Consider the following 27,187-nt stretch of genomic DNA (forward strand, 5'->3'; position numbering starts at 1 on the left):
AACCTAGTCTACGAGACGTCACGGCCACAGTCAGACGTTGTTGACAGTCGGTCTGTCCTGTCATAACGTTAAGCAGTGTAGCCAGATGTACACACAGCGACAAAACGAAACAAGGTAACAATTCAAACATATTTCGGCCAAATCCAACTATTTTAATTTGTGGAGAAGGTTTCAAGCCGCAGAGGTCTACAAGCACAGATATGGCTACTGATCCCGCTTGGCTAGGCCTCGTGCCCTCGCAAAATTGTTTCTCCAAAGTTGCCAAAACTGATAAAATGCCTTCGCTACGTCACAGTTAGACACTGATTTTCAGTATATTAGACTGTTCTTTTGATAATGATAGCAATTATCTCTGTAGTTTATCCAGATTCCCGATGGTTAATTCTGACTCGATCGCCGAATGGCAAGGGCTACGCCATGTTTGTTTATAAACAGTGAAAGTAGTCCCTACTTGACCTTTGATATTTGCATCTCTATCCGCATATGACCCCAACGGATATCGTTTTTATCCGTTGGCTTTATCCTGCCGAAAAACCTACCCATTATATGATAAACAATTCTATCTTGTTAGTACAAGTGAGCTGATTATAACCGGTGTTGGAAACCACCTAGAAAAGCTATTCTTGGCCAATGTTAGTATATTATATGACGAGGGCATAAAGTAGGTGTTCTTTAACCTTTGAACGGTTGATATGTTGCAATCCGTATCGTGTATCAGTGGAGGCGTTCACGCCATATACCCTGCTGTCGTGTGATAAACTTCAGCACGGCTGCATACTGTATCCGCATCTTGACAAATATCGACATGGAGGCGGTCAACGTGTTGTTACTGTCCTCTGTGCTGTTTACACTCTCGCCACTTTCTGGGGCATTTGGTAAGTGATGAATGTTTTCAATGTCACTTAGTACATGAAACTAACAGTGATCAGTGCATCATTGAGTGAATGGTTGGATATGAAACGGCTTTATCCAGCAGTGTATAATCGTGCTCCAATGATCTGGAGTGTCACTAAACAAGAATAAAGTAATAATGAAGACGTGGACGAGATGCAAAGACAGCCAATTAAGTCCATTGTGACCAATTAACACCTGATGTAGAAAAACGTACAACTTTATGGATAACAACTTAGCGACGTTTCAATGTAGATTCTTACTTTCAACGTAATCAACAAGTATCACACCCTTTCCACCCCCTGATACAGTGGTCATAACTTTCTTCACTTTTCTTGAATTTCTTTGGTGCCGGAGAAGTGGAGAGGTGCCATTTCATGGTTTGACGTTTTGACTCGGGATCATGGTGGTGGACCCATGTTTTATCAACCGTTATTAATCTCTTTTTTTAAAATTGACGAAATCCCTCGCAATAAGCTCTAACTTTTCTTTGGAAAAGTCAGTTCCTTTTTCCTTTAGATCAGAACTTAGAACTGTTGACAGCCAACGAGCAGGTGCTTTATTCATCTGTAAATGCTCATGAATAATATTTTGAATGAATCCATGGCTTGGACCTGTGTCTTCCTCAATAGTGCAGCAATGGTAATACGTCTATCTGACAGTATAAGTTGTCCTATCTCCTTGGTTAAACCTTCACTGATGGAAGTTGAGGGATATCCAAACCTAGGGTCATCATCAGGACTTGTTCTCCCAGCCTTACACATAGCTGCCAAACGTTTAACAGTGGTATACCTTGGGCACATATCCTCATACACTTATGACATGCGGTCATAAATTTTTTGGGGAGTACCTTTCTCTAAAGTCAAATACTTGATGACTGCTCGGTATTCGTTTTTCCATTTCTGTGTCCATTTGGACCTTATCACATTCAACAGGCTGTCACTTATATACAAACGGCCTAAACAGAACAAATATACTTGCAATGAACTACTCAAACAATTTACTTCATTGACAAGTTCACTTTGTTATGGCCCGTAGTTGAAAGTTAGTCGGCTTAGAACATTTTCACCAGTCCTCGTACCAGGTTTGTGCCGGCGGATTTCCTTAGCTTCGGCGAGTTGTCTTTTGGTGAAGTCCGAATGTTTTAGTGAGAGGATTTGGACTTTGACAAACTGAATTTGATGGCTAGGAATGTTTTGGCTGATGGTCTAGGAGGGCTGATTTGCTGTCTGCCTTGGTTGTTGAAGTCTTGCGTCCTTTGATGCGGGGTTTACTGGGCGGGACGTTTCACCAAAGCTCGAGTAACCACAGTCACAATGAATTTAGAAACTTAATATGAGCACATGCTCCGATCTCTGTCATTTGCATTGTACTTGTGTTTGTTACAGCTGCCTGCAACAACAGTGTAGTCGTTGTCACGCCTGACTTTGTCAACATAACGTCCCCTAACTACCCTGACCAGTTTCCAAAGTAGGTATCATCCTTGATATTGTTAACGTCGCCCTGAACTGATCGTTGTACCTTTATTCAATGAATATACATTCTACCATGGATGTTGAAAATATTCAGTTCTCACTGATCATCAGGATCCAGGGGCATCAAAATCACAATAACCACCCCTGCTGGAAACAGCCGCACCACCATGGATGCTAATATTTAAAATTAACAACACTTTTTTCTCCATCATTTCCGGCAGGTATTTTGAAATAATGTACAATTATTGGTTGCATAATGCAGAGTTTGGTTTGCTACAATCTTCACATAATGTATGGTAAAACAATTTAGGGAGAAAACATGATTGAAGTCGGCTATCAAATGTCAGGGACAACAGTAAGTTGAAATTTGGCACTTTTCTATATTAAACTGTGATGTCATATATTTAGGAGATAAACATACTGTGTTTTCAATGTAGAGCTAGGTTACCTGTTGATTTAACCCCGCTAAATTGAATTTGGAACCGAACGCGCAGCGTGAGGTTTCAAATGTTAAATTTAGCGCGGATAAATCTACAGGTAACCTAGCTCTATATTGAAAACACAGTATGTTTATCTCCATTCTACCATGACTAAATAAAACGCGAACTCTTTGGTGTGAGCAAATATACTGAGTGAAGCGGCATGGGTTGAGTCCAGTGTTTTGAGTGGGTTATCGATCTGAATTACGGAATCACCGAGCAAAATATGGTGCTGTATATACTCAAGCAGTTAGTTTACACCGTAATACTTCACTCGAACATATGACAGGCATTGAAAGCATATACGCACGGCAACTTGGTAAGCTAACATGAGGTGGGCATCCCTAAAGAAAACAAAGCAAGCTTTGCAAGGCTTTCGCTCTACATCGCACGTCACCATCATGGCGTCGTATCGCTCATTTTGACGCAAAAGATATGACGTCACAGTCGTATCTAGAAAAGCGCCAAAATGCCAATCTTCCTGTTGTCTCCAAAACGTAAATACATTCCCTTTGTTGATTTCTGTCGTGTTTTTCTGCACGAAATGTATTGCAACACATCCTTTGAATATCGTAGTAACCGCATCTGTGCATTTTGTAACCTGTAATTGTAGATATAGTTATTTAAATATGCCTACCGACAATGAATGAAAATAGTACTATTCTATGAATATTAGCTTCCGGGGTGATGCGCCCGTCAAACCAGCTGTTTCAATCAGAGGGGGTTTATTGTGATTTAATAGCCTCTGATTGACCAATCAGAATCGAGTAAATTCCAAATTCATGGTAGAATTAGCGTTACAGTGATCATAATGGCGTGCGGTGTAGATATAAGCCATGTAAGGTTTGCTGAAGCTTTTTAAGAGCTGCTCAGATCTTCATGTTGGCTTACGATGTAACCGCTCTTCACACTTTCGAGTGCATATAGTTGCGTGTCAAGAATATGGCATTCGAAAACAATGTAACACCTTGACAATAATTAAGCATCACTTTTATTTTTCCATAAAGGTGGTCATTTTTAAGAACTGCATCTTGTTTGTTTTTCTTTACAAAGAGACATACTCATGTTGAAATATAGAAACCAAAATCGATTGTGTATATGTTTTGTAACTGTTCCAGGACAATAGTCATACGACTACTCTTTCATTTGCACCCTCTGCTTTTTATAACCAGGTATAGTCTGACATGTTACGTGTAGCCATTGGGCCGTAGATGCAGTGTTCTAGATCTTGTCCTACACTTGAGCAGGTGGCAGTGATGTCTTATACATTCACCAAAATGAGATCAATGTGAGATATTTCCAAATGGAACATGGCAGTATCAGGATATATGACAATAAAGAAGGGGTAGAGCTTGACGTTTTCAACGTGGGTGTATGCCTAGTTATTGCGTTTTACAGTAACCTAGACTGTGGGTGGATATTCCGAGCCCGGGATCCAGGCAATATGGTCATTGTGGGAATAGCTGATATGTCAATTGTCAGGTCAACAAATTGTTCCATGGCACGTCTCACAGTCTATGATGGTAAGGTATATATCAATCATCAGATCACTAAGCTGCACAATAACACGCTTTTCGGCTAGGACAATATGGTATATATCTATCATCTCGTTTCCAAACAACTCAATACCAATGCCCATATTACACTCTATAACTTTAAGGTATATACCATCATCAGATCGCCATACATTTATAGAGATTCAATTTAAGGAAAAACTATACTCATATTTGAAATAATGTTACTTCGGTACCCATGTCATCAACGATGAACACATTGTTTGAACAATTAACAATTAACACATATCTCTTAGGAGCGAACTGGACGGCCCCAGTCATCAACATATATTGTGGACATAGCAAAGACTCCATAGCAAGTACTGGAGACAGCCTGTTCGTTAGGTTCCAGACGGGAACAGCAGGCCACGGACACGGATTCCGACTTGTCGTAACTGAAATGCCAAGTACGTACGTACCGTATTTTCTTGAGTATAGTGCGCACCGAAAATAATGCGCACCCCCTCTAGCCGATTCAGTAGTTTTGAAAAAAAGAAAAGAATATTATGCGCAGACAAAAATTACACCTTACCCCTTCAGCGAATTCCGGTAAACGAACGGGTGATAAGAAACTTGGTCAGTACAAATTTGAAATTTGAGATTTAAAATTTGAGATCTATCTGATCTGTCTGTCAGTATATAAGAGTAGTTATTGAGCTATCAAAACAATACCATGGAATTGGGATTCGGAACTTTGTATTTCTATGTCAGGTACACACCAACATGAACAGTCAAAGACAAACTTTTTGCCATGGAAACAGGGGAGAAACATCTAAATTCCTAAAAAGCAAAAGGCACGACATCAACCCCTGAATAATACATGTTCCAAGTTTGATTCAACACTGTTGAACAGTTTTTTGGTGCTGCTCCAGAAACGACACCTACCTCCATTTCAGCAAAGTCTTGCTTGTGTCCATGGAGACACGGAAAAATGAAATTTTGAAACATTCCTAAATAGCAAAATTATAAAATAATTTTAAAAATTACAAAATAGCAAAAGGCGCCACTTCAGCATGTGGCCTATACATCTTTCAAGTTTCGATCAAATATACTGAATGGTTTTCGAATTACGCCCCGGAAACGAACCCCATCTCTAGTGGGGTCTATGTCTATGTCTTTGAACATCCCATGTAATCGTATGCAAGGGTTTACAGATGAAACAAATCTCGCATCACAAAATACATTTTTTGTCAATTTGTTTGAACGATAATTCCACTAAAAGTAGTTCTATTCTAATTATCATCACTTTCATTTAATGTGTGAGACATGCACCTGTCTGCATTCATGTTTGTGTATTAAGGCTATGCATACATGTATCATTGATATTTATGACAGCATCATGTGAGTGAGTGAGTGAGTGAGTTAATATTTAAAGTCACATCGGCAATATTTCAGCCATATAGTGACTATAACAAATTAGACAATACATCAATTGAGAATAGAAACCTGTCGACAAAGGACAGTAAAAGTACTAGATTATCACAGATGTCGGTTTAAAACTAGTGAGTGATCATAAAACTACAAATTCATATAATACAATACATTACAATACAACGTAAAATTGGGCTATATATCACCAGCAACCAAATGGTAGGTCACCATACCGGGGACAGCATCATGTGACGGTATTAGTTGTCGACCGGTCTCGTGTAGGGTGTGTGTGCGCCTGTGTACCCCACACCGGATGGTACATCTCACAACAGGGACCCAGGGACCGGTTGACAATAAATTATAGTGCATAATTTTCACCCGTTATCTCTTTATCAGTATGGCTTGTAACCGTTTCATGGACACCTCGATAGCTTGCAGTCGAGTCGGACGTAAACACATCGCCTAAGCATAAGAATCGGATGTCATCGATTAAGTTCGATACACTGCATGTTAAAGATGTTCAGTATTGAGATAATATATTTTTTATCATTGTATTCTCATTGGTAAGAAGTTCGGCAGTGCTAAGCGGGATATACGAACGTGCATTTTCGCAATCAGCGGGTACTTGAGAAAACATTGCTAATTCGGTAACCAATCAAAAACGAGTATCTTAATGCAAGGTAGGAAAAAACAACATCATTCACTATGAGAAGATATGGTCAGGTTTACTGTCTGTACTTTCAAAACAATTGGGTTTATTAATATCCAATACTTTAAGGTCTGATATTGCGCTGGAACGCAGATGAAAGTTCCTGTGGTCTTCTATCCTTTGCTGGACTTGTATCTTTTACTGAAGAAAGAGAAAAGCGACGTGTGTGTGTCTGTGTGTGTGTGTGTGTGTGTGTGTGTGTGTGTGCGTGTGCGTGTGTGTGTGCGCTTGTACTAGTAAGGACTGATGCCGATTTATAGTGCTAGATCTCTGAGATACCATGCCGTCGTTGAACTTGAATACCCCACTCAGACATAGTATTCTGACTACGAGCCGACCAGTCCTTGTTTTAGCCCCTTAATGCCCCGGGGGCCAGGCGGGGTAACAACAAGTAGCATCTTTTCACGCCCTATTGTATGACGAGGCCGGTGAGCGAACCTCGGACCTTCCGGTCTCTGGCCGGACGCTCTACCACTGCACCACGGAGGCGGTCCCTTTCATGAGGATGTATCATAGGGGATCATGTAATTAAGTTCCTTAACCTCTATAAATCCATAAATCAATCCTAGTTCTTTACCATATTGGGTTTATAATATATATGTTTACATTGCAGAATGCACTGGGAATCTTACTGCTTCGTCGGCTGCGCAAACGCTGCAGTCGCCATTTTACCCTCTCCAATATTTCAGGTTTGAATCAACAAAATTCTGACCTGCCGGGGAAAAGAAAGTATACACCCATGTAGTGGTGGTGAAACATTAAACAAAGTAGAAATGGTACTTTGTCGGTGATGTGTTTGATACTGGTGTCATAGATGTGTTTTGGACATTACATGTGAGATTGCAGTGTTTCGGCAACTGTTTGCAGCCTAGTAACGTTTTGATCACGTATATAATGTTTTAGTCAAATCAAATATTTATATGTATACTTACTTTAGCCCGGCAGTTTATATACTATGTATTTGTTTAATTGGTTTAAATCGTTGACATAAAAGGGAAGTCTACGCAATTCGCTGTGCAGAGTTGCGTCCCTTGGGCACGCCAGAAACCTACGATTGTGGGTTCGAATCCCGGTTCGACCCGAATGTTTCTAGGTTTGTCAGCACCATACCCGTGCTCGTGGGTTTCACCGAAGTGGTAAACGTCTAAGACCTGCATCATTTCGGGCTTTCCTCACACATTAAGCTGACACGCCGTGATATATCTTGAATACTGTTAAAAGCGGCGTTAAACCCAAATCACTCACTCACTCACTCACTCATTTGAGATGTACATTAGTTTGAGGGATATGGTATCCCACCACGCATTTAAACGGCATGAAGCAACCCTGATGTCAGTGGTTTTGTGTGCACATCGTTGTACGATTGATATCGTTTACTGCATATACTGCATATACCCGTGCTCATGGGTTTCACCGAAGTGGTAAACGTCTGAGACCTGCATCACTTCGGGCTTTCCCCCACATTAAGCTGACACGCCGTGATATAACTGGAATACTGTTAAAAGCGGCGTAAAACCCAACACACTCACACGCTCACTATTTCGCTAACACCAAAATTAATCATATTATTCTCACAGCTAATTGGCCTTTTAGGTACAATCTCTCTCGGCAGATTCTCTGAGGTTGACGTTTTTCACATATATGTGATACTATACTGTATAAATGCCCTTCTTGATTACCTTAACTGTTTTTCATCTTTCCTTATTCAGTAACCTTCATTGTAAATGGACAATTACAGCTGAATCCAACAAAACGATCATTATCAAAGTGGTAGATTCTCAGATTCAACCAAGCTCTGGGTGTACGGCTGATTATGTCTCTGTTTATAACGGGAATGACACCACAGGTATGAACATGTTCTCATTGATGATATTCTTGTTTGTTTGTTAGTTTGTTGTTTACGGCTGCACTCCGCAGTATTCCAGCTAAATGACGATGGCTTGAAAATAATCTAGTCTGGACCATCCAGTGACTGACATCGCGATCCTCGATCTTTGTAACTGGTATTCGATGACATGCATCAATCATGTGAGCGAGTCTGACTGCACGAACCCGTAATTACATTGTACATAGCAAAGGTGCCTCTTACGACTAGCCAGGGTTGCTGAAGACCAATTGTAACCTGGATCTTCTAGGATGGATATACTTTGAACGTAAAGATGTGAACCTGTCTTATGCACTTGCATCTTCCCGAAGCAAGAAGGTTAACTGACTTTAAAAGTCCTGTTTCCACCCTTGCCGAACTAGACTGGAATTATTCGGCTCGATCGTAGCGCCACCAGTGGCTATTACCGTGTATGTCTCCTATGGACGAATGAGATTCCACCTCTCGTATCACTTGCGTTTGCTTCACCCAAAATGGTGGCGCCCAGTAAGGACGATCTGATCGATAATCAAGATCTATATTGTGATAAAACGGGTCTTACATCGCGAAATGCATCAAATCACGTGAGCACCTTGATTAAAAACATGAAAAGATTTGGAAAATAACTGTTGAAAACGAGTTGGCGGTGCACATGCTTTGCAAATCCTGCAATCGACCTAAATCTGCACGACAGTTTACGAACCGGATTTCGATTTCGGTGCGCGATTTTGATTGGACTATGCACAGACTCGTTAGTCCAGCCAAAATGTAACTCCATAATACGAGCCTAGTTCGGCAAGGGTGGAAACTGGACTTTTATAGTCAGTTAACTCTCTTGCCTCGGGAAGATGATGCACTTGGAGGTCTTGAAAGCCCATTCGTCAAACACGCCACAACTCTTTGTAGTTGTGTATGATCTAGGATCCGCTGGTCGCTGGTTCGAAATCTCCAGGTCCATAAAGACTGACATAAGTGGGTGTGGTTTTATGCCGCTTTTATCAATATTCGGGCAATATCACGGCTAGGGACACTTGAAATGAGTTTCACACATTGTACCCGAGTAGAATCGATCCACGTGACGGGCGAATACGTGTTAGTCCACCACACCAGAGCGACATTGAGCAGTCACTCCGTATTACAGTGAAATTCAACTAATCCGGACCCCTTATAACCTGAACTCCTGATTTTAGGATGATATTCAGAACAAATTGTTTTATTTGAACGGACATCCGGTTTCCGTTTCTGGACAGACATTGTATCGTTATGGTAAGATGTACTTAACATTAACTTAATATTTTGATTTATGTTTTGTGTTCATATGTCAAATCCAATCTATTATTGTATGCATTCATTGTTTTTCATGTTCATGCATATTTATAACATTTGTTTGAAATTTCATAATAATTTCTTCTACTTTTCAGCATCCAACCTATTGGGCGCCTTTTGTAATGACAACACACCTATATACCAGACCGGTTTAAACAAAGCGCTTATTGTTTTTGAAACCGACAATTTCTTTGTAATGAAGGGCTTTAAACTGACTTACAAATCCGTCCCAAGTAAGCAACCACACGCTCTACTTACTACTTATAACATCATCTGGCTTATAATATAAACGACTTATTTTAATTTACGATGTAATCGTGTATAATATACCGTAATGTAAACACTGGAACCTACAGCATGAAAAATGTAAAACTTCCTGAGTGCCTTCCCATATTAGATTCGGAGCGTTTCCGGGTCCCGATACTTTCAAACTTCTAAACACTTGGTAGCACATTTAGTTAATTTAAGTGAGAAAGACTTACAAATAATATCAGAACATTTTGAATATTGGTTGAAGAACCCGGAGGGGAGGCGGAAGGTTTCAAGCAAACAAAATCTTACTTTTCGTGCTGTGTCTTAACTTCTCCTGAGTGTCACTTTCCGTGGCGATGTGATGCATCTAAGATCACATGGCCATGAGAATCCGCAAGATTTTGAAACAAAACTATTGTATAATAATGTTAATATGATTACTGCATGACATCCCGAAAAGACAATGTTTATTATCAATCATATCTTTCAGGTTCTAGCTGCTCTGTTATCCTTCAAGCTGATGAAACACCTCCCAATTACATTGTTTCACCTGGCTACCCGAATGCATATTACAAGTACGAAATCGTTCCATGTTTATACACGCTATGCTAAACTGATCCCCTAAATTCTTTTTTATGATTGTATTTCCTGATGAATGACTTTGAAATTGTCTTTATGAAATTTGAATTAATCACGAGACTGGTACGGCAAGTGAGTGAGTTTGGTTTAATGCCGCTTTGGTGTAATCCACGGGAACGATACGGTACTGACAAAACTACACACGTAATCAGGTCGCATCAGGTTTTAACCCATAGGTTTCTGGGACGCATTAAGGATACAATTCTGCATAGCGTGTTGCGGTGCTTCAGACGAGTTGGTCAACAGTTCCTCATAATATTCTTCCAGCCGATTGTGTGTAATGCTGCTTGCCTCTTAATATCAAAGAAAACAAAACGAAAACAGCCAAAGCAACTATAAAAGCTAAAACCATTGCCCAATGAATGTACTTTGTTCTTCGTAAAACCCGTAAAAGTTTACCTTATATCGAGTACGCTACCTTATTCCTGAAAGCTGATCGATTTTAACGCTGTTGCAGCAACCTTGACTGCGTCTGGACTATCATCTCTCTTCAAAACAAAATTGAACTGGATGTTGTGTCATCAGATGTAGAAGGTCCTTACCCTGCTTGTGGACATGACGTTGTTACTGTCTACTCAGGTAAGCACAAGTCATGCATTGTTCCACTGGTATTCTGAGTCCAGGAGATGTTGTCTTCGGTAATGACGCTTGGACACCAGATGAGCTGACCTGATAAATAAAGGACTGGTAAATTGGTACTGTGTTGGTTCTCATTTTGAAAGAACGGATACCAAATGCATGTGAGATGTGAATAAGTGCGCGCTGATCCAATGGCCTAGTAAACATTAAATCATTATTATTATTATTATTATCATTATCATTATCATTATTATTATTATGTACAGATTAAAATAAAAAATGAAGCAAAGACGGTTTGGGTGATCCTGGCACAGTCAGGCTTGTTAGGCTCATCATCAGCTCAGGGCCCTTGCCCCCTGCACACGCAGCCCAAACAGCGAATGGGACTTCTCCCAGGAAGCGCTGCCTAGTCAAACCCACCCAGAACATGTCGGAGAATGTAAAAATCCCCAACACTGCAGCCTATTTCATTACCAAGATTGTCAGAAGGGCTGTGTTCCTAGTAGCAAACCCGGGTACTCTCCCAATGTCAATTAACAGATTGGGAGGTACCAAACCTAAGGCACCGAGAACAATGGGGAGTCGGCCAACTTGGTACTTGGGATGCAAGCGTGACATTTTGAAAGCGAGGTCCGCATATATGCCATGTTTTTTCTCAATCTTGTCAATCACGTTAGTGTCAAAAGGGACAGAAAATCCAATGATATAAATGATTTCATTGCATTTATCAAAAAGGACTTATTATTATTATCATAGTATATAAATAACCGTTGCATCACACACAAACAATACCTCTTATAACGAAGTCATGTATAGCGAATACTCAGTTATAACAAACATTGGGGACATTGATTGCCCAGCTGTCCAAGACGCCGCAATTGGCCACGCAGAGTTGGGGTGTAAGAATCCTGTGACTATGCAATCGAATAGCAGATTCGCCCTAATTATAATTTTTGCTATGTCAGCCGATACGTGTACTCTTGAGTCATGCATTGTACATCATTGGTATTGTTTGTTGTTTAACGCCGTAACATTCCAGTTATGTTGCCGCTTGTAAATAATTGAGTCTGGACCATACAATCAAGTGACTGAGAGTATGAGCAATGATCCACACCAAGTCCATTATGACGCCTCTTTCCGGCAGCATACGAGGGATGGTCAAAATGTTCTAAGCCTGACTAACACTTTCAACAAAGCCATAACAAAGCGATAGTCAATGTAGTGCATTGTTTAGTAGTTCATTGCACGTGTATATGGTCTGTTGAGGCCGTTTGTATATTAGTGACAGCCAGCTGAACGTGATAGGGGTCTAAATGGACACAGAAATGGAAAAGGACGAGCACCGAGCAGTCAAGTTTTTGACCTCAGAGAAAAGTACTCCCTAAGAAATTCATGACCGCATGTCACAATTGTTGGTTCTGTGTGTTAGGCTCAGGACCTTTTGATGTGGATGGGGACCTGTATTCTTACCCGCAACGTCCCTCACCAAGCTGACACGTCTTGATATAACTGATATGCTGTTGATCTCAACTTTCTCAGTGTAACGAACAATATAATTTTGTAGGCGATGGGAAACAGGGTTTTCAATATTGTGTCACTTTTGTAGCGACACGCATGCACGTGTGTGTGACTTCTTGCACTATTCTGGACTAATGCCAGTTCTGTGCCCCTTGCTCACTGAGATACCATGCCTCAGATATAACATGAATACACAAGTCAGAAATATTACACTGACTCAAAGCCGATCAGTAACAGCAAGTACCATCCTGAACCACCGCCCTTCCGCGCAGATGCTCAATGAACTACACCACGGAGGCGGAATATAATTATCTAGGAGTGGTTCGTGACGGTTCGTTACTCGGCGCCCGGTCCACAGAGCGTTCGCACATACGACGACATTGCATATAACGAACTGAATTTCCCTTGCAATTCTTGGCATCACTATATTCGAAGCAAAAAATGTCATATCACTCTGATCACAACTTGACGGTTTATAATTTGTTTCTCACCTTCTGATATTTGTTTGTTTGTCCAGGTCAACCTCCGGACGGTTACAAACTTGGAAAGTTCTGTGGTAACACAAGTAATACAACATTATTTGCAACAAATTCAAATATAATGACGCTGAAGTTTAAAACCAACACTGCTGTCGTGAGACGTGGTTTCAAGTTACGCTATCATGCCTTCTCTGGAACTGGTAAGGCTGTGTTTACTGTTATACATTTAGGCAACTGCTCACAACCATAAAATACATACATGTGCAGCGAAAAGATGATTATTTCCTGAAATTGTTCATCACAGTTTTAAGAGCATGAAAACTGAAAAAACCCATGTCATTTGAACAATCGTTAAGGCCGAGTTATGAGTTTAGCTTTCTCCGAAAGAAAATCCGGTTTTGATATCAGTTTAATTATTTTCAATATTGCTAGAACTGTAACGGAGTAGTTACAAAACTTATCTTTTCCTAAGTTACGCCGAATTGGTTGCTAACGAGTTTTGTGCCATATGACGAACTAATGGGACCTGGTCATTTTCCGATGAGAAGCACGTTTGTATTGGCCCAGTTTGTTTCACGCTGTCGCATATACAGTTGAGATTGTTCTACCTGCAGCGCCCACTAAGCCGCCGCCACCAGCTCTTCCATGTGGGAACGGAAGTTACACCATAGGAACTACATTGACCAACCATTCACTCATATCACCTGGTTACCCCGAGGGTTATAACGGGTACGTTTCTTATCACCTAGTTACCCCGAGAGTTATAACGGGTATGTTTCGTATCACCAGGTTACCCGAGGGTTGTAACGGGAACATTTCATATCACCAGGTTACCCCGAGGGTTATAACGGGTACGTTTCGTATCACCAGGTTACCCCGAGGGTTGTAACGGGTACGTTTCTTATCACCAGGTTAACCAGAGGGTTGTAACGGGTACTTGTCATATCGCCAGGTTAGCCGAGGGTTATAACGGGTACTCGTCATATCCCCAGGTTTCATTTCAACATAATTGATTTACTTCGTCATTGTATTGTCATAACTAAAATATCATTAATATAAAAGGCAACGTTAGCGAATAATCAGTCTCGATTTTCTGACGAAACAGATTCTTCTGTGTGTTAAGGGGAAAACAGCGGTGAACATTATATGAACAGATCTTTGAACATCCGTGATGACACCAGGTGTTCGGCGCAGCTTTCTGTCTTTACACTATAAGCATATAATTCGTTTGCATAATAGTGTATGGTATTTCGCTATTGCTATTGGGCTTTCACTGTCCACTGTATATCTTGACCCGTGAAGATTCAGGGGTAGAATAGGTCTTCAGCAACCCATGCTTTCCGTAAAAGGTGACTATGCTTGTCGTATGAGGCGACTAACGGGATCGGGTGGTCAGGCTCGCTGACTTGGTTGATCATGTCATCGATCCCAATTGCGTGGATCGATGCTCATGATATTAATCACTGGGTTGTCTGGTCCAGACTCGATTATTTACAGACCGCCGTCATACAGCTGGAATATTGCTGCGGTCGGCGTTAAACAACAAACCAACCAACCAACCTGTATATGTCTTGTCTCTGCTTACTGGCATTGATATTTGTCTGGTCATATGACAGGAAAGCAAACTGTTCCTACTTCATCACCGGGCCATCCAACACCATGATCCACGTCAAGGTTACAGATTCTAGCCTTTCAGCGGGACCATTCTGTGACGAGGATTACGTCGAAGTGTATGACGGTAGGATCATGACAAACTGATTAATTAATAAATTTGGTGACTATCAGGGGTATATGAACTATTTAAATAGTAGCGCAAAAGATAAAATACACCACTACGAGTTGGCATGGATTATATGCAATAAACTTTAGGGTTACTTTTGGGTTACTTTTGGGTTACTTTTGGGTTATTTTGCTTGAGGTCATAATTAAAACCTTCAATTTTGTAGACTTTTTAAGTGCTCATGTTATTTAAAGCATTTCGTAAGTATTTCATTGAAACGTTAACTTTCAGGTATTTCAGCTTGGAAACGAGGCCAACTTTTGATATTGTAGCATGGCATATACGATGTATGTATTGTCGTAAGCGATAATGCAGTGGCAATACACGTGCGTGCATGCTTGAATCGGGTTTAACGCCTTTGTGAAAATTATTTCTGTTGTGTCGGCTTTAAACAGGTGTCCTTATCACTTTGATACTGTATGATGCTGGCAAACCAATCACCTGGGCGGTGCCTCCAAGAACTGGGCCGCCCGTGCCCCACCCACAAGTTTAATAGCTTTCTACTCTCGACAGCATGATTTATTACAACAATGAATCTTATTTAATTGGTTTCTTTTTTTTCCTTGAACAAGGTGGGAAATTGTTGACAGTGTGGTGTTCTCAACAAAGACCTGAATTTCAGACCACAGGAAATCAAGTAAACCTCAGATTCATAGCAGATGGTTCATCAAGATATAAAGGCTTTAACCTGACGTACTCTGCCACGACAGGTACATTCAAATTATATGTACAGTAATTGCATCTGTACTCTTCAGTAAATACCATATGTATATCACATGAACCATGCTGTACACTTCAGTAAATACCATATGTACATCACATTAACCCTGCTGTACGCTTCAGCAAATACCATATGTACATCACATTAACCAAGCTGTACACTTCAGCAAATACCATATGTATATCACATTAACCATGCTGTACACTTCAGCAAATACCATATGTACATCACATTAACCATGCTGTACACTTCAGCAAATACCATATGTATATCACATTAACCTTGCTGTACACTTCAGCAAATACCATATGTACATCACATTAACCATGCTGAACACTTCAGCAAATACCATATGTATATTACATTAACCATGCTGCACACTTGTTTAACATAGAATAAATAGCAGTCAGTGGAGCTCCTTGCCGAACTCCGAAGCATTATATATACACAGGCAAACATTACTATCACCAAAATGTTAACTATTATAATACATGTAATGACACATATTTCAAAAGCACTCGAATAGAAAAAAATATCTTGGAAGGTTTGGTTTTAGAGTTGCTGAAGATGATCTCCATCGACCTTAAAAAATTATAACGTTTAAAAACTTGTTTATTATCAAATAATTTCAACCCAATTTGTGTTGTTTTCATACGTCATGGTAAAATATTGCTTACTCTTTTTCCGCGTTACAGAAGTACAGCAATTTGAAAGAGATATACAATTCGATATGGGACTGGCTCTATTAATTCAATGCTCATTCTGATATCATCAAATTGCCATGATCTGTTATAGATTTCGAAATTCTGTTTTCAATTCATTTATATGGTCACTGGTACGTTTGGTACTGCTGTTTTATGGTGCTGAACAAAAAAAGATCATCAGTAATGTTGGGGCTTTTAAGTGAAGACAAATTCATAAAAAATATCCCACAAAATATTCATGATCCCTAACATAATTTGTTCAATACATACTTTACCATCTACATTTTCCGTCATTACACATTATACACAAATGAAATGTTTCAGTGCCCTACTCTTGCGGAAATCAGCTGACAGCTACCACGACAACAAGCTATCTCAGATCACCCAACTATCCATATCAGTATCAGAAGTAAGTCTTCGATTTGCAACTAACATTGTTTTGTCGTTATTATCAATACTAAACGACGCTTTTATTTGATTGTCAAAATATCAAGTTTTTAAAAATATATAATAAAAAATGAAATTGTGCAGTTTTTCAAGTCATTTCGCAGTTATTATATTTCAAATCATCTTTCTGGCTGCTGTTTGAGATATTGATATTACAAAGTATAAAACTGATCTCATGAAATGTTCTCCCTCAGCAATGAAGACTGTCAGTGGAACATGACTACATCGGAGAAAAATATCAAGTTGACAATTAAACTGATGGAGCTACAGGGTGGAGCTAACTGTTCATACGATTACATAGCTGTGTATGACGGTAAGCTGAACTATGTGCAAGGATATTGCTGTAATATTGCTGAGAGCGGCGTAAAACCCAACTCAATCTCTCACTCACTCACTCACTCACTCACTCACTAGGCACTCGTGAAGAGCAACCTCCTCGTGGTGAGTGCTGGGTAACGCTAATCGCTCTTCCCCCGTGTGGAACCGGGGCAGAATATTTCCACAGCCTCCCATTGCTGGTCGTATGAGGCGACTAAAATGGGCAACCTGTTTGCCGTGGGTTGCGTCCCTGTGTCGGCGGAGGACGGGAGTCTGGTAGTTGAGGGCATTGGTTCCTGGAACTGTGTTCCTTTGCCCAACACACTACTTCGACCCTTACTTCGCCTAGACGGGTGGTAAGATGGGCCCGGTCTTATCAATCGGCTGGTCATGCCAGGCCCTGTGCGTAATATTGTCTATGCACACCTGTGTTGTATTGTAATGTATATTTTGGTCTTGGTCATCCATAACTTGTGTGAATTGAATTACTTGCCTAGAGTCTTACGCCAGAAGGCGGTGGCTCATGGGCCAATCTGGTGATGTTGACCTCCGAATAATGTATGTTTTCAATTTCTTGTCATGGGCCGAACCAGTCTGGCATTGAGTTGGTAAACAAATACAGCTGTTCGCGTCATATTCTCTGGAGTATAACATCCCTGTATCCCTGGTGTTTGCATCCTGGATATCCGATGCAACATAACACTGTCCCTGGTGACACTCGGTGGCGGGTGGGGAGCAGGGGTGCTGAATAATTTTCTTTCATCATGGCTCAACAACAATCTGGTTCATCTCGAAATGAAAAAAAGCGAAGATTAGAAGAAATCGATATTTCACCTGGAAGTATTGCTCAAAATATTGATACCTGGGCTAGATTCCTGGTTATTGAGGCTGCTGATAACCTTCCCATCAAACTCAATCCTTTTGCTATTTCTAAGGCTGTTTCTGGGATTTGCGGTGAGGTGAAGAACGTTACCCGTCTCCGTAGTGGTTCGCTTCTGGTGGAGTGTGCTCGGAGACAGCAATCTCTCAATCTTTTATCTATCTCTACATTTGCAAATATTGAGGTTGCTGTGTCTGAGCACAGAACATTAAATTCTTGTCGAGGCATTGTTCGTGACAGGGCTCGTTGTCTGTCCGACATGTCTGAAGACGAAATCACTACAGAGTTAGGAGACCAGGCTGTAACTGCAGTTAGACGCTTCACATTCAAGAAGGACGGTGTCATCACAAACACAAATACGTATCTTCTGACGTTTGCCCGTACAACCCTCCCGCAGTCTATAAAAGCAGGGTATTTCAGTATCGGAGTGGATGTGTATGTCCCCAATCCGCTCCGATGCTACAAGTGTCAACGTTTTGGTCATGGATCAAAGTCCTGTCATAGCTCTGTGGCATGTCATCGGTGTGGTGACAGCCATGATAGCACTGACTGTGAGAAGGATTTGAAGTGCGCTAACTGTTCTGGACCACATGTTGCTTCCTCCAAATCATGCCCTGTGTGGCAAATGGAATCACAAATTATGAAACTGAAATGCGAACGAAACATATCCTACTTGGATGCAAAAAAAATATTCAAAAATCAGACCACTACTCCCTCTACTATTTCCTACTCCGCTGCAGTCACTCGCTCTGTTGCGTCTTCAACTATTTCGTGTCAGACTGACTTGACATGGGTCAAGTCAGACCAACCAGCTGCGACAGTTCACATCAGTCAGGATATTCCTACCATCAGTCTATCTAGTTCAGGCTCTCAGACTGAGATTCAGGCTGAGAATCAATCTCAAACATCAGTCAATCAACCAGTCATTGTCAAATTGTCAAATAAAGAAAAAAAGAAATTAAAGAAAAAACAACTACCAATCGTCCCTTCACCTTCAGAGGTTCCTTTACAGAACTCTTTTGGGCCTCTGGACATGGAGGTTACTCTGTCCTCACAGGACAGGCGGAGGAGTAGTTCCTCCTCACATTCACGCGAGCGATCTCCAATTGAGCCACCATGACTCAATTGTCTAATATAATGCAATGGAATTGCAGAGGGCTTAGGCATAATTTTCATGAACTGCAGTTATTAACAAGTGATTTAAATACATCAGCAATTTCTTTACAAGAGACGTACCTTAAAAATACAGATAAGTTTGATTTAAAGCACTATAGTTCATATCATTCCTTCTCTCCTCCAGGAGATAAAGCTACTGGAGGTGCTTCTATTTTAGTGCGGCGGGGCGTTGTTCACAGTCCTGTTCCGCTTGACTCGACTCTGCAAGCAGTTGCAGTTAGACTAACACTGCATATTGCCTTCACACTTTGCTCCTTATACATTCCTCCATCTTCAAATCTTCAGCGTAATGATCTACAAAAACTATACGACCAGCTCCCAAAGCCCTGTGTCATCATGGGTGATCTAAATGGGCATAATCCTTTATGGGGAAGTTCCACCATTAATCAAAAGGGAAAAGTGATTGAGGATTTTGTTTCTGATAATGACCTTTGCATCTTTAATGATGACTCCGACACTTACTTACACCCTGCAACTGGTACGTATTCATCATTAGATCTGTCTTTGACGGATTCAGTTTTGTTAAATGAATTCTCATGGTCCGTCCATGATGACCTATGTGGGAGTGACCATTTCCCCACGGTGCTTAAGCCCATTAATCCCGCTGTTGATCCACCTTCACCTCGATGGAATTTTGTGAAGGCTGATTGGCTTTTATTTCAATCTTTATGCAAAGATAAATTACAACCTACTTCTTTTCAGAATGTTACTGACCCAATTCAGTTGTTTTCAGATCAACTGAATGAAATTGCTAATGAATCCATACCTAAGTCCTCTGTCAACCCACGTGTTCGTAAACCATGGTTTGATGCTAATTGCAAACAAGCTAGGAAATGTCGTAAGAAGGCGGAGAAATACTTCCGTAAACATCCCACTGTCCATAATTTAAACACTGTCAAAATTTCAAATGCTAAGGCAAGACGTCTATTTAAGCAAAATAAACGTCTGTCCTGGAGAAACTATGTCTCCAAAATAAACACTCGTACCCCTATGTCCAAGGTATGGAACATGATTAAAAAGATCAAAGGCAAGGGATCAAATTCTACAGTTCACCATCTGAAGGATGGCGATACTTTACTAACTGATAAAACTGCTATTGCCAATAGACTTGGGAAAACATTATCTCAACATTCGTCTTCATCTAATTACGTTCCCGAATTTCAAAAATATCAGCTCCAACAGGAAAAGAAAAAAGTAAGTTTTACATCTGATAATGGTGAAGATTACAATGAGGTATTTTCACTACATGAGCTTTATACTGCCCTAGGGCAAGCTCATGATACAGCAGCAGGCGCTGATAATATTCATTATCAGCTACTGAAACACTTGCCCGAATCATGCCTTGAAACTTTGTTGACTATTTTCGATGACATTTGGACATCAGGGACGTTTCCACCTTCATGGCATAATGCCATTGTTATACCAATACCAAAACCTGGGCGGGATCATAATGATCCTTCAAATTACCGACCTATCTCTCTAACTAGCTGTGTTTGTAAAACGATGGAACGCATGGTAAATAATCGATTAGTGTGGTACTTGGAAACAAATAATCTTCTTACCAATATACAATGCGGTTTCCGGAAAAACAGAAGTACTATCGATCATTTAGTGCGTTTAGAATCGTTTATTAAAAATTCTATTGTAAATAGACAACATGCTGTATCGATCTTTTTCGATTTAGAAAAAGCATACGATACAACATGGAAACATGGTATTTTAAAAGATCTTCATGATTTTGGATTAAGAGGCCGTTTGCCTCATTTCATATCACAGTTTTTAACAGACAGGCAATTTCAAGTTCGAGTGGGTACAACCCTGTCTGATCATTATAATCAGGATCAGGGTGTCCCACAAGGCAGTATTTTGTCTGTCACTTTATTCAGTATAAAAATTAACAGTTTGTCCAAAGTTTTAAATGATTCAGTTGATGGATCACTTTTTGTGGATGATTTTAATCTATCTTGTCGTGGTAAAAATATGCGTACAATAGAAAGGCAATTACAATTATGTCTTAATAAAATTAACAAGTGGTGTCTAGAAAACGGGTTTAAATTTTCCAAATCAAAAACTAATTGCATACATTTCTGCCGACAATATAAACCGCATATGGACCCTGAACTATTTCTGAATGGCACCCCTATCAAAGTTGTTAAGGAAGCCAAGTTCTTGGGACTTATTTTTGATCATCACTTAACTTTCCTCCCGCATATTAAATACCTAAAAGCTAAATGCCTGAAGGCACTCGATCTATTGAAAGTTGTTTCTAATTCAAAGTGGGGAGGGGATCAAACAACCCTCTTACACTTATACAGGTCACTCATCCGTTCAAAACTTGATTATGGCTCCATCGTCTATGGTGGAGCCTGTAAAAGCAATTTAAAAAAACTTGATACGATACATCATCAGGGCCTGAGGCTTTGCCTTGGTGCCTTCAGGACGTCTCCAATTCACAGTCTATATGTAGAAGCGGATGAACCTTCTCTTAAACAACGCCGTCTAAAATTATCTTTACAATATGTCACTAAATTATATTCTAATCAGTCCAATCCAGCTTTTAATTGCGTCTTCAATCCTCTTTACCAAGATATTTACAATAAAAAGTCATCTCTTGTTCCACCACTCGGAATCAGAATCCAGTCTGCCTTGTTTGCTTCCAATATTAAACTGCAAGATATAGCTCCAACTCAACTGTTTTCAACACCTCCTTGGCAAATGGTACGGCCAGAGGTTGACCTTACATTAACAAAACTAAAGAAATCAGACACTAACGAATTAATTTACCAACAAGAATACAGTCAATTAAGAACCAATTATGACACTTATAAATCTATCTTTACAGATGGATCCAAGGATGGTGGCGCAGTTGCTAGTGCCACCGTCATTGGATCCAGAACAATATCTTCACGTTTACCTGATAACAGTTCCATCTTCACTGCAGAAGCAAACGCCATTTTTACAGCACTTAAATATATCAGTAATCAAGCTAAATATAAACAATTCATACTGTTTTCAGATTCTCTTTCATGCCTTCAGGCGATTAAAAATATGTCATCAAAACATCCACTTTTAATCGAAATTCTCGAATTATTTAATGATCTTGCTACTGGCCAATATGACATCGTCTTTTGTTGGTTACCAAGCCATGTTGGTATCAAAGGTAACACAATGGCCGATGCTGCTGCAAAAGCAGCCCTCAACAAATCTGTGACACCACTTCTGATCCCATACACTGATTTTAAACCCATGATTCGATCTTACATCCGAGATCTTATGCAACAGAAGTGGGACGCCCAAGTAGGTATCAATAAATTACATGAAATTAAACCAAATATCGGTTACACCTACTTGGGCTGTCAGTCCAGATTTGAAGAGGTCATTATGCGACGATGTCGTATTGGCCATTCAAGATATACACATGAGTATCTTTTAAAAGGTGAGGATCCTCCGTTTTGCATCCCTTGTGATGAAAGAATCACAGTCAAGCATGTCCTGCTTGATTGTATTGATTTTTCCATCACAAGGGATAAATATTTCAATGTTAAAACAATTAAGGACCTTTTTAATGATGTTAATTCTCGTTTACTGTTATGTTTTTTAAAAGAAATAGAGCTTTTTCATAAATTTTGATGTGCTAACTGTATTGTTTTTAAAATTGGTAGTGCAATTTAATAACTTAGATTGTTAGTGGCTATACCCTCGAGGGGGGTTGAAGTAGCGTAAAATTATTGTCCCCCTAAGAGGGTATGTAAGTCCCATTTCATTCCAGGTATTTTTCTGCATACCAGGCTTTTAAACGTAGTATATTCGTTATTTTAATCTAAGGCTTAACTGATACACTGTCGTCAGTGACTGAAGGGATGATATAAATCCTGCCGGGGTCCGTGCAGGAAGCTAAGGTACTGTAAGTCCCCATGGTCCCCAGTATGGTGATCTCCTTTCAGTGGCTGACGATTTCTAGCCCATTTTTATATTGTGATGTTCATTACTGCTTACTGTTTTTATTATTCACAACTAGTTTTAAATCAAGTCTGTGATATTCTAGTTATTCTACTGTCCTTCGTCGACAGGTTTTTATTTCGTATAATTATGTGTATTATTAATGTACTTCTCGTCACGATATGGCTGAAATACTGCCGATGTGACGTTAAATCTTACCTCACTCACTCACTCACTCACTCACTCACTCACCTCATTTTGTCCGACCAAATCCTTACAATAGTACAAGTGTAGTGTAGTACAGGTACATGAAGCGTAAGGCGACATTCATTTACGCACATCTAGTACTACTATATAACGCTTATGGATCGTAGCTGATGACGTACTACCGGTAGGGCAGGATATGCTTACCCTTTTCGCGAACACCTTGTTTTAATAACTGATTTTCAGTGATCTATTCATTTTCACAGCTATTTTGCCTTTAACGCCAAATGTTTCGTGAGATTATCGAGACTGGTAATTCCCTGCCGTGACGTTATATATTATAATCAAATATCTATATGTTGAACACTTCTGTATAAAGGGGGCGGTGGGATAGCCTAGTTGCTAAAGTGTTCGCTCGTCAAGCCAAAGACCTGGGTTCGATTCCCAACATGGGTACAATGTGTGAAGCCAATTTCCGGTGTCCCCCGCCTTGATATTGCTGGAATATTGCTAAAAGCGGCGTAAAACAATACTTACTCACTTACTCTGTATACCGGTGAATATAGTAACTGATCCATTTTCACCCGTCTACAACGGTCATTTAAGCTTCTTGGTCATATGATTGTCATATAAATACGCTTATGCAATAGTTAAATTCAAGTGTAGGTTAATAAAATATGTTGTCTGTCGGTGACAAAAATTATGCAAATCTCTATTTTGACTGAAAGAGAATGTTCCCGTGTTTTTATATGTGAACAATTGACTTGCGTTTGCATGCGTTTGTGACGGGTGCCACCGGTGGGGCAGGATACGCTCATCTTTACGCAAACACCTTGTATCGTCATCATTTGTTAGTGATTCATAAACACGTGCTCATGATGAAGTCGGAGCCGTACAATCGACTATTATGAATGTGGATCATGAATGTCATTCTACAGGTTCGTCGACCTCTGCACAGATGTTGGGAAAAGTCTGTTCCACGGCCACACCTTCTTTTACCAGTTCTGGTCCCAATGTGTTCATCCATTTTCACACCGATGGTTCCGCTGCTTATGGTGGCTTTAAAATGGCATATATTGCAGGGAATTTTTCCGGTAAGACAGGTTGTTTTGTTTGTTTGTTTGTTTGTTTGTTTGTTTGTTTGTTTGTTGTTAAACGCCGCACTCAGCAATATTCCAGCTACATGACGGCGGTCTATAAATAATCGAGTCTAGTCCAGACAATCCAGTGATTGACATCATGAGCATCGATCCACGCAATTGGGATCGATGACATGCATCAAGCAAGTCAGCGAGCCTGACCACCCGATCCCGTTAGTCGCCCCTGACGACAAGTATAGTCGCCTCTTACGGCAAGCATGGATTGCTGATGACCTATTCTACCCTGGATCTTCACGGGTGAAGACTGGTTGTGTTAGAGTTAGTATTAGTACTGTAACAATTGATTTTCGTCTTACATTCTTCGTATTTGTAAATTAGTATATGTTTACTTCACCGGAACCAGACCGTTATATTTTTCATGCATCTCAGTGACGACATTTCCTGGATGACGTTCATGAATTTGTTTTAAAATCGTCATTTATAAATCACTAATACGTGATGATTCTCCTCAATACCTCTATCATTAAGGTAAACAATTCTTAAAGAGTGTAAGAGGCGACTAACGGGATCGTTGATGGATGTCATCGTATCCCAATTGCGTAGATCGATGCTCATGATGTCAATCACTGGATTATCTGGTATAGACACGATTATTTAACGACTGCCATACTATAGCTGGAATATCAGTGCGGCGTTTAATAACAAACAAACATAAAACTTTAGATCGTAACACTCAGGCTATGTGTTCTACACATAGGTAGAATTCTTTTATTATATACCCCGCCGTGATGTGACTTGACTGGTACTAAATTTCATTTTACTCGCGACCAGTTGATCATTTATGTGTCATCTTACCGATGACGTTTAAAACAGTACAATAAAACAACCTACAGTATATTTATAATTATTATGATAATAACAGGCGTAACTGTTTTAATTATCATATGTATAATAGAAACGTTGAGAACTCATTATGTCCTATTTATGTTACGCAATAACCGTCAGTTGGACGACCCCGAATGACATTGCATGTGTATGATATTTCAGTTTGTGGTGAAACGGACCTTGTCGCTCCATTCACTGGCTTTAATAACCTCAAGTCACCAGGATATCCGTTTCATTACCCGAGGTAAACATAGCAGTATACCCATGTACATCAACGCAGTTATCGTTTCGGCTCAAACAATCATCATGTTGGACATATATTATCAGTTACAAACGTCCAAAACTTAATTGAAAATATTGCGCCATTGTAATGTAAGGTTCACTTGATGATAATGTCATATGGACAGGAAGCATGGCAGTCATCGGATTAAAGCATATATCAAGCCCTGATCCTTGTTCGATTCACTACTTCGGGTGAATTCAATTTGTTGTGTCTTTCGTCGTATTTAATCCGTGTTCGCCTACCTGTTCATTCATTTTGTTCTGTAGCAATACGGAGTGTGTATGGACAATCCGCACATCCAGCTCATCTTATATTGTGTCACTCACCGTGGCCGAGTCCTCCTTGGAATACAGCTCTGGTTGCTTCAACGACTATGTGCAAGTCTACGATGGTAAGCGGGACATAGCAGTAGAACAAAACAACTACGTAAACGTTAATTACATACTAATTTCGTGTATTCGATATTCGTTCCTTCAAAAACAACAACGTAAACGTTAATTACATACTTATTTCGTATATTCGATATTCGGTCCTTCGAAAACAACGACGTGAACGTTAATTACATACTTATTTCGTGTATTCGATATTCGTTCCTTCAAAAACAACGACGTAAACGTTAATTACATACTTATTTCGTATATTCGATATTCGGTCCTTCGAAAACAACGACGTGAACGTTAATTACATACTTATTTCGTATATTCGATAGTCGTTCCTTCCAAAACAACAATTTCAGTTCCTCCCTATTTACAAATACACATTGTGCCAGGTGCATGGATGGCTGAAATGTCAAATGCGCCGAAATGGAGTTTCGTCCCTTAGCAATAACAGGATCCAACATTATAAAATATTAATATTCCAGATATACCCTGATTGTGATCCTTGGTTTGTCAAAATCATATCTCTGCTTTCTTGTTTCACTGATAGTAAGTATCCGTGATATAACAGAAAAACTAATCACAGAGGAAGTTAACCCAACTCACCCACTGTTGTTCTAGGTGGAAGTACTTTATCTTCATCACTGGGGTGGTTTTGTGGGACTCAGGCTCCACGGTATCAAAGCTCTGGCCGCTATATGACAGTGAAGTTCCAATCCAATGGCGTCAACAACGACAAGGGCTTCAGACTTGTGTATACAGCTGATCTTTTCCGATCCTACAATTCACGTATGTATTGACACGTACGGGGCTAAATCGTTCAGAATCCAAATTATACACTCAACTGGTTTCAAAACCATCTCCTTTGACTTCACAACACTGTGTCCAGCTTAGTTATGCCGGCCCAATAGAGATTTCCGAACCGAACCAGATAAAAGTTCCGACGGCGCCAATCACCTCGTTGTTCCTGGTAAAAACTCTACTTCGGCGGTGAGATTTGAGTTAAGGGGAGAAATACCAAAAAGCTATGGTTTTGTCGCTTTTTTACAGCGTCCAGTCTGAGTATTAAAGTTGGCGCAAGTGTCGGTGGAGGGGCGTTCCTGATTGTCGTTGCTGTCGTCGTGTTTGTCTACATCAGACGGAGACGTCGAGGACCGACCAAGCGGAGATTCTAGTTCATGTCGAAACTTTTGTGACGTCATTTGTTTCGTTGAACGTCATTTGAGACGCTGCGAAAA

At 40.1% G+C, this 27,187-nt stretch overlaps 1 protein-coding gene across 1 annotated transcript; it reads left to right on the forward strand.

Annotated features, from left to right (window-relative positions):
* The first annotated feature begins 804 nt into the window (after positions 1–804).
* On the forward strand, positions 805–27,187 carry LOC124148918 (cubilin-like). The gene is made up of 20 exons (XM_046520200.2): positions 805–875; positions 2,280–2,361; positions 4,244–4,368; positions 4,656–4,805; positions 7,092–7,167; positions 8,188–8,324; positions 9,764–9,901; positions 10,411–10,495; positions 11,017–11,138; positions 13,174–13,335; positions 13,750–13,864; positions 14,752–14,873; positions 15,488–15,625; positions 16,665–16,749; positions 16,982–17,100; positions 24,243–24,398; positions 25,452–25,533; positions 25,839–25,963; positions 26,571–26,738; positions 27,000–27,187. The coding sequence occupies exons 1-20, from the start codon at positions 806–808 to the stop codon at positions 27,122–27,124; spliced, it is 2,382 nt and encodes a 793-aa protein (XP_046376156.2). The 5' UTR covers position 805; the 3' UTR covers positions 27,125–27,187.

This window comes from Haliotis rufescens, unplaced genomic scaffold (genome assembly GCF_023055435.1).
Source record: "Haliotis rufescens isolate VD_foot unplaced genomic scaffold, xgHalRufe1.0.p SCAF_1, whole genome shotgun sequence".
In the NCBI taxonomy this organism is placed as follows: Eukaryota; Metazoa; Mollusca; class Gastropoda; order Lepetellida; family Haliotidae; genus Haliotis; species Haliotis rufescens.